This window comes from Rousettus aegyptiacus, unplaced genomic scaffold, assembly GCF_014176215.1.
Source record: "Rousettus aegyptiacus isolate mRouAeg1 unplaced genomic scaffold, mRouAeg1.p scaffold_m13_p_2, whole genome shotgun sequence".
In the NCBI taxonomy this organism is placed as follows: domain Eukaryota; kingdom Metazoa; phylum Chordata; class Mammalia; order Chiroptera; family Pteropodidae; genus Rousettus; species Rousettus aegyptiacus.
In genome coordinates, this window is record NW_023416295.1 from 5,225,032 (window position 1) to 5,241,783 (window position 16,752).

The window sequence follows — 16,752 nt, forward strand, 5'->3', positions numbered from 1 at the left end:
AGAGCAGAGTTTTTATAGGAAAAGTCTGAAGGTCAGGGTGAATGGAGCACAGCGTACCTGGAGGAGAATGTGAGAGATTAGAATGGGAAAGGCACACCGGGTCCTCGTATGTGGAACAAGATGAGGGCCAAGAAACTCTAGGTAAAATGGAGTTCAGTGTGTGGGCTGAATGGAAAACCGCAAATGAATGGGTTATAACTGGTCAAATGTCCAACTCTTCTAAGAGAGGCCTTGTCCTAGAAATCCAAGGGAAGCTTCAAAAAAAAAAAAAAAAGCCAATAGTACTTCTAAAGTCAGAAAGATCAACTCATTCATTAAAAAGATTCCCATTCAAGAGTCTGTATTAATCATATCTGCACTTGACTGCAGGTTAAGTACGAAAAGGTGATAACAAGGAAGAGAAGATGACAGTATCTATTAATTGGCCAGATCTTCAGCCAAAAAACACAAACACAGAAGCTGGGCTCTCAGAATGAGAGAAAATGGAACACGGTCAGCATTTTCGAGTGAGCCAGGTAACACACGGAATGTTTTTACACTAATCGAGAAATTGCAGAATGTGCTTAATTCGGGGAATACGTCGCCCTGCCTCCCCTGCATCTCACTGCCTACTACCTGTCCCACATTTCTTTAGTGCCACACACATATCGCTCATCTAATAAGTCCAAACTCGTCGGCCGTCAATACCCACTGCAGATGTCACCTCCCAGGTTCCCAATTTCCCCCAACTGTTTTCCCATATGCCCTGGTCACGCTTTAACTGAGCACTTTCCCTTTATCGCTCAATCATCATCAGCCCACGTGGCTGCCTGCCCCGCACTGGGCTGCGAGCTCCAAGGTCAGAAGGGCAGTCTCCTGCACCTTCACCTCCAGAACACCCATGCACATGCTCCGACCCTAAACTGTTCCCGGCACACAGTGGATGCTCGATAAACGTTTGCTGAGCCGAAGCACTGCACTCGCTTGTAAAAGTGTTTTGTAAACTATAAAGCGCTCAACGAATATTTGCTACTGTGTTTACCGTCTCCTTTTCAACCTTACTCTCTGTCACTCGGCTTCCACGTGCTCAAAGCAAACTGAACTATCAATGTTTCTTATAGCCAAACCCTGTTTCCCACTTCTGTCTTGGTAGCTCGCACCAGTCCCCCCTTTTACAAAGCTCTTTCTCTTATCTTTACATATGTAAATTGCACCAATCATGGCCTGGATCAAATGTGTCCCTTCCAATAAAACATCCCTAGACACCCCAAGCTGGACGTAACACACCCTCCTCCCAAACCTCAGAGCGCTATGTCTGTGTCTGCTCTGGGGCGCTTATTACCTCTAACTGTACTGCAGGCCTAAAAGTGGGAAACCGTGTTCTCGTCAAGTCGTCATTTCTCTCAAAGCACACCACAGCACAGGAAAATACATGGTTAATGAGGAAACAGATTACTTCCAATCCCACATACTCAGGGAAGAGCCTTCTAGGATGATTTAAGCACCTGGATAAGTGTTCCTCTCTTCAGACCTTCTGAAACATCCTCCTTGGACATGTAGGTTTCAAATATGCTCTTTTTCTTCCCTCGTACGGACTTGTTCTTTGACTTTTTGTCACCTGGCGAAGCACCAACACCATGTGGGCCAACCACAGAGGACACACCTAGAAACACGAGGCAGCGGTCAAGTCTTTCCTCAACCAAACATCTCTGTATTTTTTAAACTGGAGATATTTTACCTCTTTTTTTAATTTAGAAAGATCAACAGGAAAATGAAACTCACTCATAATGATTTCGAACAGTCACAAAAAAAAAGAAAGAATGGGTAAAGAAACATGAACGAAATGTACGCCGATGAGGCCTGAGTTTTAAATCAGCACCACGCTATGCATGCTGTGCATGGAACGTAATCTGAATAACGGATTCAGTGTGCTTTGCTTTATAGACATGAACTTTTTTAAAATAGGAATTACTAAAAGATTGCCACTTTTCTAGAGGAAATTAAATAGCTGTGCTCAATATAACCATAAATTAAGACAACAAGAAACCACACTTAATTCTAGGATAACTAACACTGGAGAATATTTAAGATGTCACCAAAAAAATCGCAGTCCCCCTCAGTCCTAAGCCCCGCCCCGCACCACCACTCCATTTGTGTGTCAGGCCTCCAGGTGCCCTTGTTACCTCTGGGGGTCCCTGGGTTCAGCCTGCAGTCAAGATGGCTCATCACTGGTTCCAAAGGCGCCTCTTCTCTCCCGATCCTGGGGGCCTCCGCTGCTCAGCTCTGAGTTCTTCCTGCCTTGAGCAGCTCAGGTGTCACGAGCTGAAACCTAAGAGATGGGTGACGAAAAAGCAATTAATCTATAGCCCCCTCTGTGCTCTCGTAAATTTAGTACTTGGACGGCAAAGGCAGCGTGGTACCCTTCCGGGGTCTCAGCGTCACTTCCTCCTGGGCGGTTAGCACCTATTTGACTTGAGTTTCTTTTCGAGGCCCTCACCTTCACAGGTATCACCAGCCCACTTGTCTGGGCCACTTCAACTAACAACTTCCACAAACAGGGCAGTGACGTGGAAATTAAGGAGTCCTGCAGTTTCGTCCAGCTTGTAAAATGCATAAGAGCAGAAGGGAACACGTTTTTGAAAAATGGTATAAAGATGTCGAATCTGACAGCTATAATTAAATAAGTGTTAAACTAAGGCTCAAGAGATGTGGCATTTACTAAATTTAACCTTGGACGAAATGACATTCATCTACAAAAACAAGAAGTCAGTTCCTTAGAATTCATCATCGAAACCTAATTCATAGCCACAACCTGATATCCAAAACTATTCAGGGAACCCCAGATGATCACTAGTTTCAAAAAATGGAAATACTGCAGTTAGACATCTATGTCCCTGCTCTTACCTGCCATCACTTCAAACCAGCCATCTGGCCAGCAGCTCGGGAAGCCGCTTCTAAGGAATACGAGGCAGCTGCCCGGATGGGCGGACTGGAACGCGGGGTGCGCAGCTGGCCCCGGCCTTCCACCTGGATAGCGAACGTGTCGTCGCAACTTGGGCTTTCTAATCTCCGCTGGCCACCGGCCCAGGATTCAAGCCTATACACGTACATTTCCAAAGTCCTGGTGGGCAGCCTTTCTGCTTTCCCATAAAATGGATCAAGATGTCATTCTGAACGCTAGCTTCCACTTCCTCTAAATTTCCCACACACATCTAATACCAAAATGATGTAATTTTTCTTTAAATTGAAACTAATGCTAAATCAGGAGAAGAGAAGCAACAGAGACAAACGGTAACAGGCCACTTAGTGATACATGAGGGGATTCGGAGACAAAGCCCAAAGGCTGCGAGGAGGGAGAGGAGCAGATGGTCTTAGGTGAACGCCGCCGGCGGGAAAGCAGACCGTCAGACTGCCGGACGGTCTAGTTCAGAAATGCATCCATCTACTCATTAATCCAACGAACACTTCTGCAAGGCGCTGTACTAGGCACCACGAGGGGTACAAAGGTTAATTAGATTTACAAAAATCATGTTGAACTAAAAATTAATACAAGTTGGGAAGTGATACTACTAAATTTTTTTTCTAAGTGCTGGTAAATGTACACAAGATGGAAGAGAAAGGGTACCTCCAGGTCAGGACATCTAAGAGAGCTTCAGGAAAGACTTTAAGGAAGAAGTGAATGTTAGGAAAGCATACTGCTGGCAAAAGAAAGAAAGAGAGAGAGACTCAAACAGAAAAACAGGCAGGTTCTTGCAACATTAATTCCATTTGGATAGAGGCCAGACTATACGAAGGGAGGCGGTGGCAAGGAAATTAAAACAAGCTGGAAGATCTAGAAAACCGACCCACGGCTGCAAAGGCAGGAGGGAATTTCTGAAGCGTGAATGAGCAGAAGAACAAATCAGAGTTGTGTTTCAGGAAAAAATAACAGGGTTCGGAGTAATCTGCAGTTGAGAAAGACGAGTGGCAGCCACGCCATAGGAAAGAACTAAAAGAGACGAGGGGAAAGGAAGGCCTGAGCTAGAGTTACACACGCAGACACTGAGACAGAGACCCTTCGCGTGGTATCACACAGGCCAAACTGCCACCATTTGGCAGTCAGGCATATCTGGAGGACGGCAAGGAGATTGGGAGATGCTAACATGACTAAGTTAGAGAAGGTGATGAATTCTATTTGGGGTATTATGTACCTCCGCGTGGAAATACACGCCTTTCTATATACTTCCACACGTGGAAACACGTACCTCTACCTATAGCTCAATAAATACCTCTACCTATATCTCCACATGGAAATACGTACCTCTGCCTATACCTCTAACCAAATATTTGGAAACTAGAGCATAATTCAAGAGAAATTAGCCAGTCATTTGCATAAATATGGTAACCCAAAGTTTTCTAGAATGGACGAGACTTCCGAGAAAGGGTAAACTGATACAGAAGAGGGCCTAGGACAAAAGCTGGGTTAGGGCAGCTTTGAAGAAATGCAAAGAGGAAGAGGTCGAAAATATAACAGAGATATAGGGAAAGAACCAAGACTCAAAAGTTAAAAAAAGGGGGGGGAGGGGCGAATAACTTCCAAAGGAAGACAGGTTCATGATCAGGGTTTGCACACTACTGAGTAAGAATACACATAAAGGCAGCCTTGGGTGGGGCGAGGTTCGGGGGAAAGCTGCGAGCAGGAGAGGCCAATCTGCAACAAGAGTCATATTTGAAAAAAGGTTACTTCACATCGAGTCCTGGTGTCGGCAAGAGTTTGAAATTGAGGGGAGTTACTGCCGGTTAAGTGAGATGGAGGTACAGGGATCTGACTCTAGCGTCCCTAGGTCGGCTGCACCTGTAACTTTCCTTCACGGCAAATATCAGAGTCGTGTTCCAATTGGTGTGACTGACACCTGTCTCTCTAGCTCAGGAAGACAAGCAATGTTCTGCTGGGTTCATCATTACAACCCCAATGGCTCCCATGGTATATCTAGGTACTCAAAAATCACCCCTTAAATGACTGAATGAGTTGTTTTGTTTTTTTTTTCATGAACAAGCAGTGAGAACACCAACAAAGCAGGGTCACTCGGGGAAACCACACCAAAAACAAGTCAGCAAAGAATGGGAAAAGAACATGGGACCCAGGAAGTAAATTTGGCAAAAATAAGCCAGATAGCTGGGCAGGAAGTCGAAGCTTGCCTTCGGGTATCAAAATAGTGGAAGAAGATGGAAAGATTCCAAGTATATAAGATGCTAAGCAGAAGATGAGTAAACAGGCAACCTTCTCTTCTTAGTGACATCGTTGTACAGGCCCCTTAACCCTGGACAAATCCTGGGCACTCCTACCCTGACACACTGAAAGCACCGGTCAACTTCTAATCCTCGCCAGCTTCCAGAAAGAGGGCACTGGTATAAGGCCCGACTGCCCACTGGCTGCCAGAAAGGCTGTTTTACCACAGAAACTGCCATACATTCTGCAGAGCTGGGCTGGGAGGAGCATGAACAGGGCAGTAACAGCGTCACATGGTACAAGAAGCAGGAATGAGGAGGAAAGGGGGAAAAGGCACTAGACTTGAAGAAGGCAAACATCTGGGTGAAAGTGGTGTCTTGAGACCCTTTATATTCCCCAAACCAGCACAATGCATAGTGCAAAGCAGGCGATCACAAAATTTAAATAAATGAAGCCTATTTGAGACAGAAACCAGGTTACAACAAATGTATACTGATGAGAAATGTAAGTAGCAGGACCAGAACTAGGGTGAGGCAAGCCAGGTACCTAGTACGCAAAATTTACAAAAGCAAAGTCATACAAATGCCAATCCTACACTTGCAGGACTCCAAGAGTGAGAGTCTCTGTAAACGCCTGTGCCCTCAGAGTCTCACTTGCCTTGCCCTAATCTTGGCCCTGATGAGTAGAAAAAGCAAATGAAATTTATGAACCTAAAAAATCAAATAGAAATTCAAGTTTAAAGGTAGAATAACTAAAATGAAAAATTTACTAGAGGGGCCAGTCATCAAATTTGATGCAGTGGAAGAATCAATAAACCTAGAAAAAAATCAATCAACATCATCCAATCTGAAGAAAAGGAAAAAAGAAATAAAAATTAAGAATTTTTTAAAAATCCAAATTCAGAACTTATAATAAAGAGTCTGGCTCCAATTTTAGACATTTGACCACTGTCTTACTTTAAGCTTCATCTCCTCCTTCCCCTTTGCGCTATCTGGTCAGATTGACAACAAAAATCCATCGTAGGGAAACTTGAATTTTGTAAAACCCACCATCTGCACGTGGGAACTTCTCTCCAGTCCCCTACCCATCATAAAGGCCTAACACTCTCCTTTGTCTTGGCTCAAGCCATGCCAGACTGGCTTGTACCCACCTTATGTCCCCAAGAGTGTCTTGGGTGAGTAATGAATTCTCTCTCAAATTTTATTAGTGTACGGAGTGCAATCAGCATAAACATCCTACTAATTGGGAAGTGGCCTATTCCACCTCCACAGGGTGACCGCAGAACAGGAATGAAAGAGGGGACATCTCTACCCACCTACAGAAATGAAAAGGACTGTAAGGGAATACAATGAACAGCTTATGTCACTAGACAACTTAGATGAAATGGACAAATTCCTAGAACGACACAAGTTACTAGAGTTGACTTAAGAAGAGTAGAAAATTTTAAATACACACAGGTAAAGAAATTAAATTAGTAATTTAAAATCTTCCAATGAAGAAAGCACAGGTAGCTTCACTGATGAATTCTACCATACATTAAAAGAAAAAATACCAATCCTTTACAAATTTTTCCAAAAAATAGAGAGAACACATCCCACTTGTTCTATGAAGATAGTATTCCCTGATACCAAAGGCAGACAAAGACATCACATGGAAAAAATACTTTTTAAACATAGGTTGGATTTTTAAATTTCTTCTTGGGTCCACTTTGTTAATTTGTATTTTTCTGAGGATCTGTCAATTTCATCTGCAGTTTCCCTTTTTTGTGGAGGGCAGAATGTCGTTCAACATATCCTCCTGATTTTCTTTTTTATTGAAATTATTGGGGTGTCATTGGTTAATAAAATCAAATAGGTTTCCCTCCTGATTTTCTTAATACCTATAGTGGTGCTGTCCTTTGTGACATGATGAAAATTTTCAATATCTGTGTTATCCAATACGGTAGCCACCTACCACCTGTCTTTTGAGTAGCTTAAAGAGTGGCTAGTATAACTGAGAAACTGTCAAGTCTGAAGAGTTTGTATTTTATCTTTATCCTCACAGGATGTTTGCACAGGGTTTAGAATTCTAGAGTGTCGGTTATTTTCTCTCAGTAATTGGGAGGTATCGTTCCATTGTCTTTGGGCCTCTACTGTTTCTGTATTTGATTTTTAGTCTAATTGCAGATTCTTTGAAAGTATCATATTCTCTCTCCCCACTTCCAGAAGATTTTGGAATTTTTCTCATCTTTGGCATTCTACAGGTTTACTATAAGATACCAAGGTATGGGTTTCTTTTTACCCTGCTTGGTGTTAGTAAGGTTCCTTGAATCTGTTGCTTGAGAACCTTCGTCGGCTATGGGAATTTTCCAGCCAATCTCTTCCAACATCACTTCTACCTCAATCTCTCTCAACTCTTTGTCTGGGACTCCAATTACACTCTGACCTTCTCAGTGTTTCTGGGTCTCCCTCAATCACTTCGGTAATTCTTCTCCATCATTAATTCTCTCTTCAGCTTTATGGAACCTTTTGTTGAACTCATCCATTAAGCTTCTAATTTCAGTTATTATGTTTTCAAGTCTATATTTTCCACTTCATTTTTTGGAAAGTTTCCAGTTCTCTACTGAAAATGGTGACTCTTCTATCTCTTTGAACAAGGTAAGCACAGCTATACTAAAATGGGCTCCTAAAAATCTCCAGTATCAGAGGCCCCTAGGATCTGACATTATCTCCTGTTGCTTCTATTTGATTTTATTCATGTTGTGCCTGATTTTCTTAATTATGGACATTATAGTTGTAAAACATTTTGCAGTAATAATGTTATCATCTTCCAAACGGGAATTATATTTGCTTCTGCCAAGCAACCGAGACAAAGAGAGTAAATTATCTCAATCTCTTTTCAGGGTTTAAATGTATCTGAAGCGGAGCTCAGTCCCTGCAAGGGCCTATCTACATCCTTACTTGTAGGTGCTAGCCCATCAGGGTCTCAATCCCAAATTAGAGTGGCTCACCAAGGCCACGCACTCCCCACATCAGCAGGGCCCAAATTCCATTCTCTATCTCTCTGGCCCTAAGAGAAAATCAAATTCATTGCTCAGTTTTCCAGCTTCTTAGTCTTCCAGTTGATTCCCCCCCAAATTCATAAACATTTATAGGAGACAAACAACTCCAAATACTAGCCTTACAAATGCCTTCAATGGGTTTTTTGATGGGTGGGAGTAAGACAGCTTTTCTAGTTGTTGCTGGAAGGAAAATTGGTTTCCAACTATTTATTATGCCATAAATGGAAGTGGAAGTGTCAACCTCACTCAGTTCTTTCTCAGTCAATGCTTTAAATCCCCAACTCCATCCTATATGGCTCACTCTTCTGACAAAACTCCAGAATCTCATCTATCCTCTTCTCTCTTCCTGTAAATAAAAAATTATACTCAAATTAATAGATTAGTTTTTCACAGTCATGGGTTAGCAATTCTAAAACTACTTTCTGTGTGTTCCAGGATTTAACAAATAAGTAAATATGCCGTGGATAACAGGAGTCAGGTTTCTTGATGTTGGAGAAATTATAAATATAGAAAGTGGAAAGGCTAGTATAGACCCTGTGGTACTGAAATGGAATTGGAGATATCACTATAACTCAGCGGTTTATAATATGTGGAGACAGATATAGAAATATATACATACACACATGTGTATACATGCATGTTTGTTTAGATTCTTATATTATCTAGCTGTCTTCTAAGAGGGCCTAGAATAAAAAATATCCCAAGAGCAATGAACATATCTGGTACCCGGATATCAATTTCTAAATATCATGCACAGCTATAAGAAACCAGGGCTCTTGAGAAAAGTGGCCAACTATAGCCCACAGGCCAAATCCAGTCAGCCACCAGTCTTTGCAAATAAAGTTTTATTGGAACACAGCCACACTCATTCATTTACAAATTGTCTATGGCTGCTTTCCTTCTGCAAGGGTGGAGTTAAGTAGTTGCAACAGAGACTGTATGGCCCACAAAGCCAAAAATATTTACTATCTGGCCACTTAAAGGAAAAGTTTGCCAAGCTCTGGCCTAGAATATCTTGTTATTCCAGAAAGTAAGGAAACACTCAAAAACTGATGGGGACATGTCAAAAGTTCACTGGAGCCGATTGAAAAGGCTCCTACTGGCCAAATATATGACAATTTAAGTACTGATTTTTTTAAACAATAGCTTATATATAACTCATTAAATAAAATAAGAATTCCTGAGTCCATGCTTATAAAAACAAAGAAATAAATGAAAGAGGGAAGCACTTCCTTACATCAGAATCTCAGCTAATAAGTTTAGAAAAAGTGACAGGCTTCAAAAAATTACCATTGGCAATCAGCAGCAGCATCATTAATTCGGATTCATCAATGCATGCTAAAACTAGCGAGTAAAAGGTTTTGAGGAGTAACAGAATGTTAAATAGACTCAAAGATACTTATTAAATATAAAAAGGAAAAGCATATCTTGGAGCAAGCTGGCAGACCACCTTAACCAAGTGATCAAAATAAACACCTGCAATGGGACAGTTCAACATCACACACTTCTTGATACATTATGAAAAACATGTTATTTGTGAAACACAAATTAAACCCAAATTGAGCGACCCGCTACAAAATAACTGGCCTATAATCTTCAAAAATGTTAAATTCATGAAAGGTGAAACTGTTTCGAATTAAAGCGACTGCGGATACATGATCACTCTATGCAACCTGTGATCCAGGATTTTCTTTTCACATAAAGGACGTGACTGGAAAACCTGAAGACATCTGAACAAGATCTAGAGATTACATCAGTCGCATTACATCCATGTTAATTTCCTGATTCCGATCATTGACAGCGGTCACAAAAGAGAATGGCTCTGAGTGCCTGCAACTTACTCTCAGTTCCAAAATAAGGAGGGGATGCAGGTGGGGAGGGATGTTAATGTGGTAAAATGCTGATAACGCCGGGGAGTCTGGTGACGGGGATGGAGTAATTCTGTGTACCGTTCTTGCATCCTTTCTGTAGGTCTGAAATTACACATTTCCAAAAAGAATCCAAGTCTTTAATGATGAAATCATTTCTGTTTATTGAGTTACATTTTTTCCTCATGTTAAAGAACATTTCCAGCAACTGACAATACAACAATTAAAAACATCCCTTAACATGGAATACAAATGATGTACTAAATAAAAGAAGTTCAAATAACCAGTAAAAGAATATGTGGGCTACGAAATCATTTCATCCTGTTTCCTATGGGCCAAAACAGATTTATTAGCTGCAAGCTCAAATAAAATGATCTCAAATGAGAGTTATGTCAGTAAAAACACTGCCTCTCAACAGGTCAGAAGTGACTTTATTCACATTTTACAAAATATTTTGAGGATTTAAAAGATTAAATGTCCTGAAAGGGACAACAACCCAGCACTTTTTGCAAACACAGCTGTTGGTTAAAGCTCTTGAGAAAAGAAAAGTTCTGGAATGGGAATCAGCTGTAGGGAGATAATAGTTATAAAATATTAAGAAAATTTTGGAATCTTTTCTTATTATTCTAATAGCTGACCTGTTTCTAAACACGTGCTTCATCACTACATGCTAGGATCTCTTCAGGCCCCGGGCACAGGGCAGTGAGCACATGACCCTCGAGGTCCTGACTCTCATGGTACGTAAACAAATCTAGGGGGTAGAGAAGACAAACAAACGGCCACCAAGACAGTGAAACAGACCGATGAGATCGTGACAGTGGGACGGGGAAAGAAGATGCTACTTCAGCCCTGGTGATCAGGAAAAGCGCCCCCTGAGGAAACGATACTGGAAACAAAATCTCTATGATGAGAAGTCACCGTGTGAAGGTCATGGGGAAGAACCTTCTTGGCAGAGGGCATGACAAGTACAAAAAACAACGAAGGAGAAGCAATCTCAACATGTTCAAAGAGGTTTTTTAGAAAGGCTTCATTGATCCTCTCAGTGTAGTAGAAGATACAGAACTGTCAGTCTTGTCTCGGTTATGGTAACGGCACTATGACTGTGTGTCCTGATTTTCATACTGCATGCCATGTACACGTGAAAGTACAATACACGAAGGCAGAGGTTTCTTTAAAATATTTCAGCAAAGAAAAAAATTAAAAAGGGATGAATGAAGCAAATGTACAAAAATTCTTGAATTTAGGAAATGGATAAATGGGGCAAGATAAACTACTTCTCTAGTTTTCATATGTTTAAATTTTTTCATAATTTCTAGAATTTCACATAATAGAAACTTCACGTTAAAATGGCAACCTGCCACCTTCTTTCTCTTACTTTAATACCTAGCTCGGCTCTTACTGCTTCAGTTCTGTCTTCTGATTACCTCATTTGAGGAGACAAAAATGAAAGCTTTAAAAACAGGTATACGCTGGACAGGTCTTACACTCTATGTATGACCAAGCCAGTTTCTATGACAGACAGCGCTAATCTACCAAAGGGAGGGTCGTAATCCAGAGAGAACTAAGAAAGAGAATATGAAATAAATAGCCACTACTGCTAAACAAGTCATGCTTTCTGAGAAGAACAGAAATTGCTTGGACTAAAGACCATCTTCCCCAGATTAAAAAACTCAACAGGCGTCTTTCTCCCCGCTCCAGTCCATGGAGACTTCTTTGGCAAAGAGCTCCTGATTGTGAAATCCCGCCGTCGGTCCTCAGGCTTGGTCTTACTTGACCTTGCTGTAGCCCTTGCAGACATAGTTGAATACTCCCCCTCTACTGAGCCTCTTACAACCTTGGCTGACATGATCGCAGTGCAAAAGATGGCCCTAACTCCTTCCTTTTAAGGTTAAGTGCTCCCTCCATAGCCCCTCCTGAGAAACAGGAAGCAACTTTGGCCCCATGTGACCAGTCTGAAGGAACTAGGAGGGGATCCCTGACCCAACAACTGGTGATCCCAAGAATAGTGTCAGGAAATTCTATTTCTGATAATATAGTGGAGTCGATATTCTGAAAAACCTTCTGACGTCAAATTACTACAAATGCTGAACAAAATATTACCAACTTCTTAAGAGCACAGTTGAGCTCTCAAGAGAGAAGAGGAAAACCCCAGGAGCTAAGCATCAAGTGGAAAAGAATATGTAGAAGCCGTGGCTACGGAGCCCCTGGAGCACAGCTGGGAGGCGGCGCCAAGAGGCTCGTGGTCTAAAGCTGCAGGAAGGGACAGGAAAAGGGGTTCTGACCATAAAATGTAGGGGGGGGGGTAAGTTATCCCTCCTGCAAAACATCAAAGGCAACCATAAAGGGCAACCACTCAGTGAAAAGATGGGAGAAGGGGAAAAAATGCACCTACTGGCGAAGAAAACAATCCAGAAAGGTGTCTGTTTTGACCCGAGCTCCAGCTGGGGGGCATAAGAGTTTCCCCGAAGATTCACAAACATGGACTTCCAGTCATGCAGTGTAGCCACACCAACCCCAAGCGAGCAAAGTGATCCTAGGTGGCCAGTGTCCCAGGATGCTGCATGAATCAAAAAATCCTCTCGGAACTATCTGACTCAGAATATTCCCAGTCAAAGGCCAGATGAATGCTTACAGAACACAGGAGGAGGGGAGCCTGAGGAAGAGAGCCGTCACGACGGACAATCGGGGGGGGGGGGGGGACAAAAAACCAGCGAAATGTGCTGCAAAATAATTTCCGGTCATAAAAATGACAAATACACAATATTTTAAAACCATAATGTGTATAAAGAAAAAGAAAAGCAAGTGAAAGAAGCCTGCTAAAAGACGAACTTTCAAAGAATTAAACAGATCTTTTAGAAGTAAAAATAAATGTTGGTGGGTAACTTTATAGGTGAATGTACTAGACTGACTCTGTCCTTGAGGTTTTTAAATTGTTAGATGGTTAAAAGCAAAAGTATAATATTGTCTGATATGGTTCTCAATGTAGGTAAAGGAGATATTTAAGACAACTAATTATAAAGCAGGGAGGATAAAGGGGCCCAATTGGTGGTGAGCTACCTACATTTCACCTAAGGTGGTAACATATCGATTCTACCAGGTTATGACACAGTAAAAATGTCAATTCTCCCCAAACTGATCTTTAAATTCAATCCAATTCCTATCAGAAGCCCCAGATTTCTTATTAACAAGCTTATCTTAAAATTTATATAGAAATCCAAAGGAACTAGAATAACTAAAATGATGGGGAAAAAAAAGAATAAAGTTAGAGGAAGCATACTACCCGATTTTAAGCTATATGAGTGTGGTATCTTCAGCAAGAAAGAACCATAGACCAATGGAACGACACAGAGATCCAGGGAAAGACCCATGTAAATATGCCCAACTGATTTGTACAGAGGTGCAAAATCAATCGAAGGGAGGAAAAATAGTCTTTTCAACAAATGGTGCTGAGCAGACATCAAAAGACAAAAAAATAGATCTTAACCTAACCTCGCATCTTGTACAAAAATTAATAGATCCTAGGTCTAACATAAAACTATAAAATTTTTAGAGGAGAACAGAAGAGAAAAACTTTATGACCTAGGATTAGGTGAAGACTTCTTAGACATGACACCGAAAGCAACAGCCATAAAGAAATCAATGGATGGATTGTTTTTCTTTTCATTTCTATATGGTCATTGACATAGGTGAATGACAATTTAAGAAATTTTTATTCAACTGGTTCAACATTAGAGCTCTTCTCAGAAGACCAAAGAGTTAGATTCTGAGTTCTGTTTTATCCTTAAGTAGTAAAGTAGACAGGTGAGAGGGACTTATGTATAACCACCTCATTTTAATGGCATTGGCTTGACACCATTTACCTACAACCTATCTCTTTAGGATCTTTGTGAAAATCTCTGGGGAATTAAATTTAAGAGTTTTAGACCCACAGGGCTAATTCTGGAACTGCTGATATCAATCGAGGGTTTCTGATAAAGAAAAAAGGCCATCTCATGTACTAGAACCTGGCTGACACTATATTATCTTGACCTCTAGTTCCCAAATGCTTCTCTAACTTGTAAAGTATTATAACTCTCAGTGGAATTTAGGTGTACATAGTTTGAATCTACTATACTAGCAAAGGTAATAATACTTAGATTATGAAATATTTTATTTACTTCTGCAATGCCTTCTAAATAATAGCTCAATAAAGTTTGTGAAAAATTCCATTTCCAAAAGAAAAATGAAATGCCAAATTTAAGAAGCTGAAACAACCAAACTCAGTGAAATTTCATCACCTCACCTCATCACCTAATGATCAACCAGACCCCCCCACTTCCCCTCTGCACTCTCCAACATGTGATGGTCCCTCCTCCGTCAGTGTTCTAGGGCTGGTCCGTGCCGTCTCTGCTCTAAACAAACAGCTACAAGTTGCACCTGCTTCGAGCCCATCTTCCTTCACATCTAGCTCTTGAGGATTTAAAAGAACTTTAATATCATAATTTGTGGCCCGACATTTGGACAGTGTACAGTTTAAACCCTAAAGCTGCATACAAGGCATGACTTTGCTCTTTTGAGCTCCGAAGCTGCCTGCAGGGTAAACAGGCCCCCTGAGCTGGCTGGGCTGTTTGATAAATCGTACCCCCCGGACCGGAACTACTTAACCCAAAGCGTTTGTTCTGTGAGTCTGAACGGAAAGTAGGACGTTGATAAATGCTTAATCATCTTTCCCATCGTTCTTACCACTGAAAGTTCAGTTGCCCCATCAATCAGAAAATGAATGATGTAAGTTTACAATCTTATTTCCCTAGTGTTGACGTAAGAAATGTCCAAATCTGTAGATAATTTAATAAGATTTTATTTGACATTGCTGGTAAGAGAGATTTCAAATGCTCCGGAGAATGACAGTTTTGCAGTTTCCTTTATACTTGTGGAATGCAGGAGAGACCCTAAGAAAGATTCTGTGAAAGTGGGGGGAAGCAAGGCGGGGACTGGATTACAGGACTGTTAAGCAGACCATGCGCTCTTTTGAGGGTGGTTATGCTTCCTAGGCGTCTGAAAAAGAAGCGTGTCAAAGATGTGTAACTTAACTTAGATGCACAGAAACAATGGCCAGGGCTAGTTTAAGGCAAAGATAAACCTTTTACTAAGGAAGTTCTGTGCCTGAAGTGCGCCACCCGCCATGACCTGCCCAATTAGGAGTTCATGCCCAGATCACCCTGCGAGGTGACTTTCCCTCACTGGACTTAGTTTTATTACAGCATCCCATTTTCATCCACACTAGCAATCCTTCCTTTTAATAATCAGCTCCTTGCAACTTAAGCATTTAAAAAATCTTATTCTACACACACACACCTCAGAGCCTGTCTTCACTTCATACCAAGGGCTACGTTCTCTGACTTGCAAATGATATATGAATAAAACGCTCTTTTAATTTCTTCTGGAATTTTTGTTCATGTTACTGGCAACAAAGGATGACATCTGAAGCAACCCCCCGATCTCCTCCCTTCGCAGCAGAGAACACAGTGCATTCAGACACCTGCAGAGCCCCGTGTGCTCAAATTGCCTCCCTCCGCCGTTGGGGGGCGTCCACGGGTTAGTCCTCTCAAATCCTCGCTCTCCCACACTGTCAGTTGAGATCTGAGAGGTTTATTTTCAAGGGACGGACCCTCTATACAGTTTTACAAGAACGGATGTTGCCAAAAGAGATCACAGGAGTTAGACTCAACCCATAAGATTCCAGACTAGTCTTTCTGTAGGTTCTCAAAGAGACATCTTCATTTGATGAGTGCTAGGAATGGGGTACCCTTACCCTGAAGCAGCCTCTGCAGACCCTCCACTGTCTGACACCCCTACAGGTACATGCGAAACCTTGTGAGACTGAGACCTGCGACTGGCTGGGTCTCTGGACTAAAATCACTGGAGATGATGACTTCAAACTGGCCCCTCTGGGGTCTTCTGATGTTCCTAAATTGGTTTATTTAAGGTTCCAACTAAAACAAAGAGGTTTCTAGACCTCTCAAAAGTGATGGGGAGCTTTCTTCAATTGGCATTTTGAGGCTTCCAGGTGAAACCAGGAGGTAACTCTCAATTGAATAAGAGACTTCTCAAACTAGAGGCACCCTCTGGCTCACGTGCTTGATAAATCATGCCCCATGTGGCAAATAAGCAACAGCCCCTGGACCAGAACTGCTCAACCCAAAGCCTTTGTTCTGTGAGGCTGAACCAAAACTAGGATGTTGATAAATGTTTACTCATATGCTCCCCATTGTCCTTACCACTGAAAGTTCAGTTGCCCCCACCAATCGGAAAGTGAATGATGTAAACTTATAACCTTGTTTCCTGAGCAACTCTTCTCCTTAATGATCAGCTCCTTGCAACTTATGCGTTTTAAAAACCCTGTTCTCCACACCCCCCAACCTCGGAGCACATCTCTGGTTCACATCTAGGACTACATTCTCTGATTTACAAATCACATAAGACTATGACTCTTCATTTCTTCTGGAATTCCTGTTAATCCCCCGAACCCCACAGCCAGCTCACCTTTCCTAATGTGTGGCCCTGATCATGTCACCGCCCCCCTTAAATCTCACACCACGGCCGCAGAAGGTCCTTCGGCACCTGCTAACACTGCTACTTTTCTGTCACTTCACCCATCTTTTCATGTCCTATTATTG

At 41.8% G+C, this 16,752-nt stretch overlaps 1 protein-coding gene across 4 annotated transcripts in view; it reads right to left on the minus strand.

The window, feature by feature from the left end:
* The window catches only part of DIS3L2 (DIS3 like 3'-5' exoribonuclease 2), a 261,768-nt gene that overhangs the window by 228,556 nt on the left and 16,460 nt on the right, over positions 1-16,752 (minus strand). For 3 of the 4 annotated variants that reach the window (XM_016134710.2, XM_016134709.2, XM_036237968.1), the window contains exons 2-3: positions 2,163-2,308; positions 1,485-1,642 (exon numbers count right to left, since the gene is read on the minus strand). In XM_016134710.2, coding sequence (XP_015990196.1) covers positions 1,485-1,642; positions 2,163-2,205 — 201 coding nt within the window. In that variant the 5' untranslated portion in view covers positions 2,206-2,308. Of the gene's footprint in view, positions 1-1,484; positions 1,643-2,162; positions 2,309-10,069; positions 10,308-16,752 lie in introns of those variants that run through there. The other variant, XM_036237966.1, reaches the window with a different exon arrangement.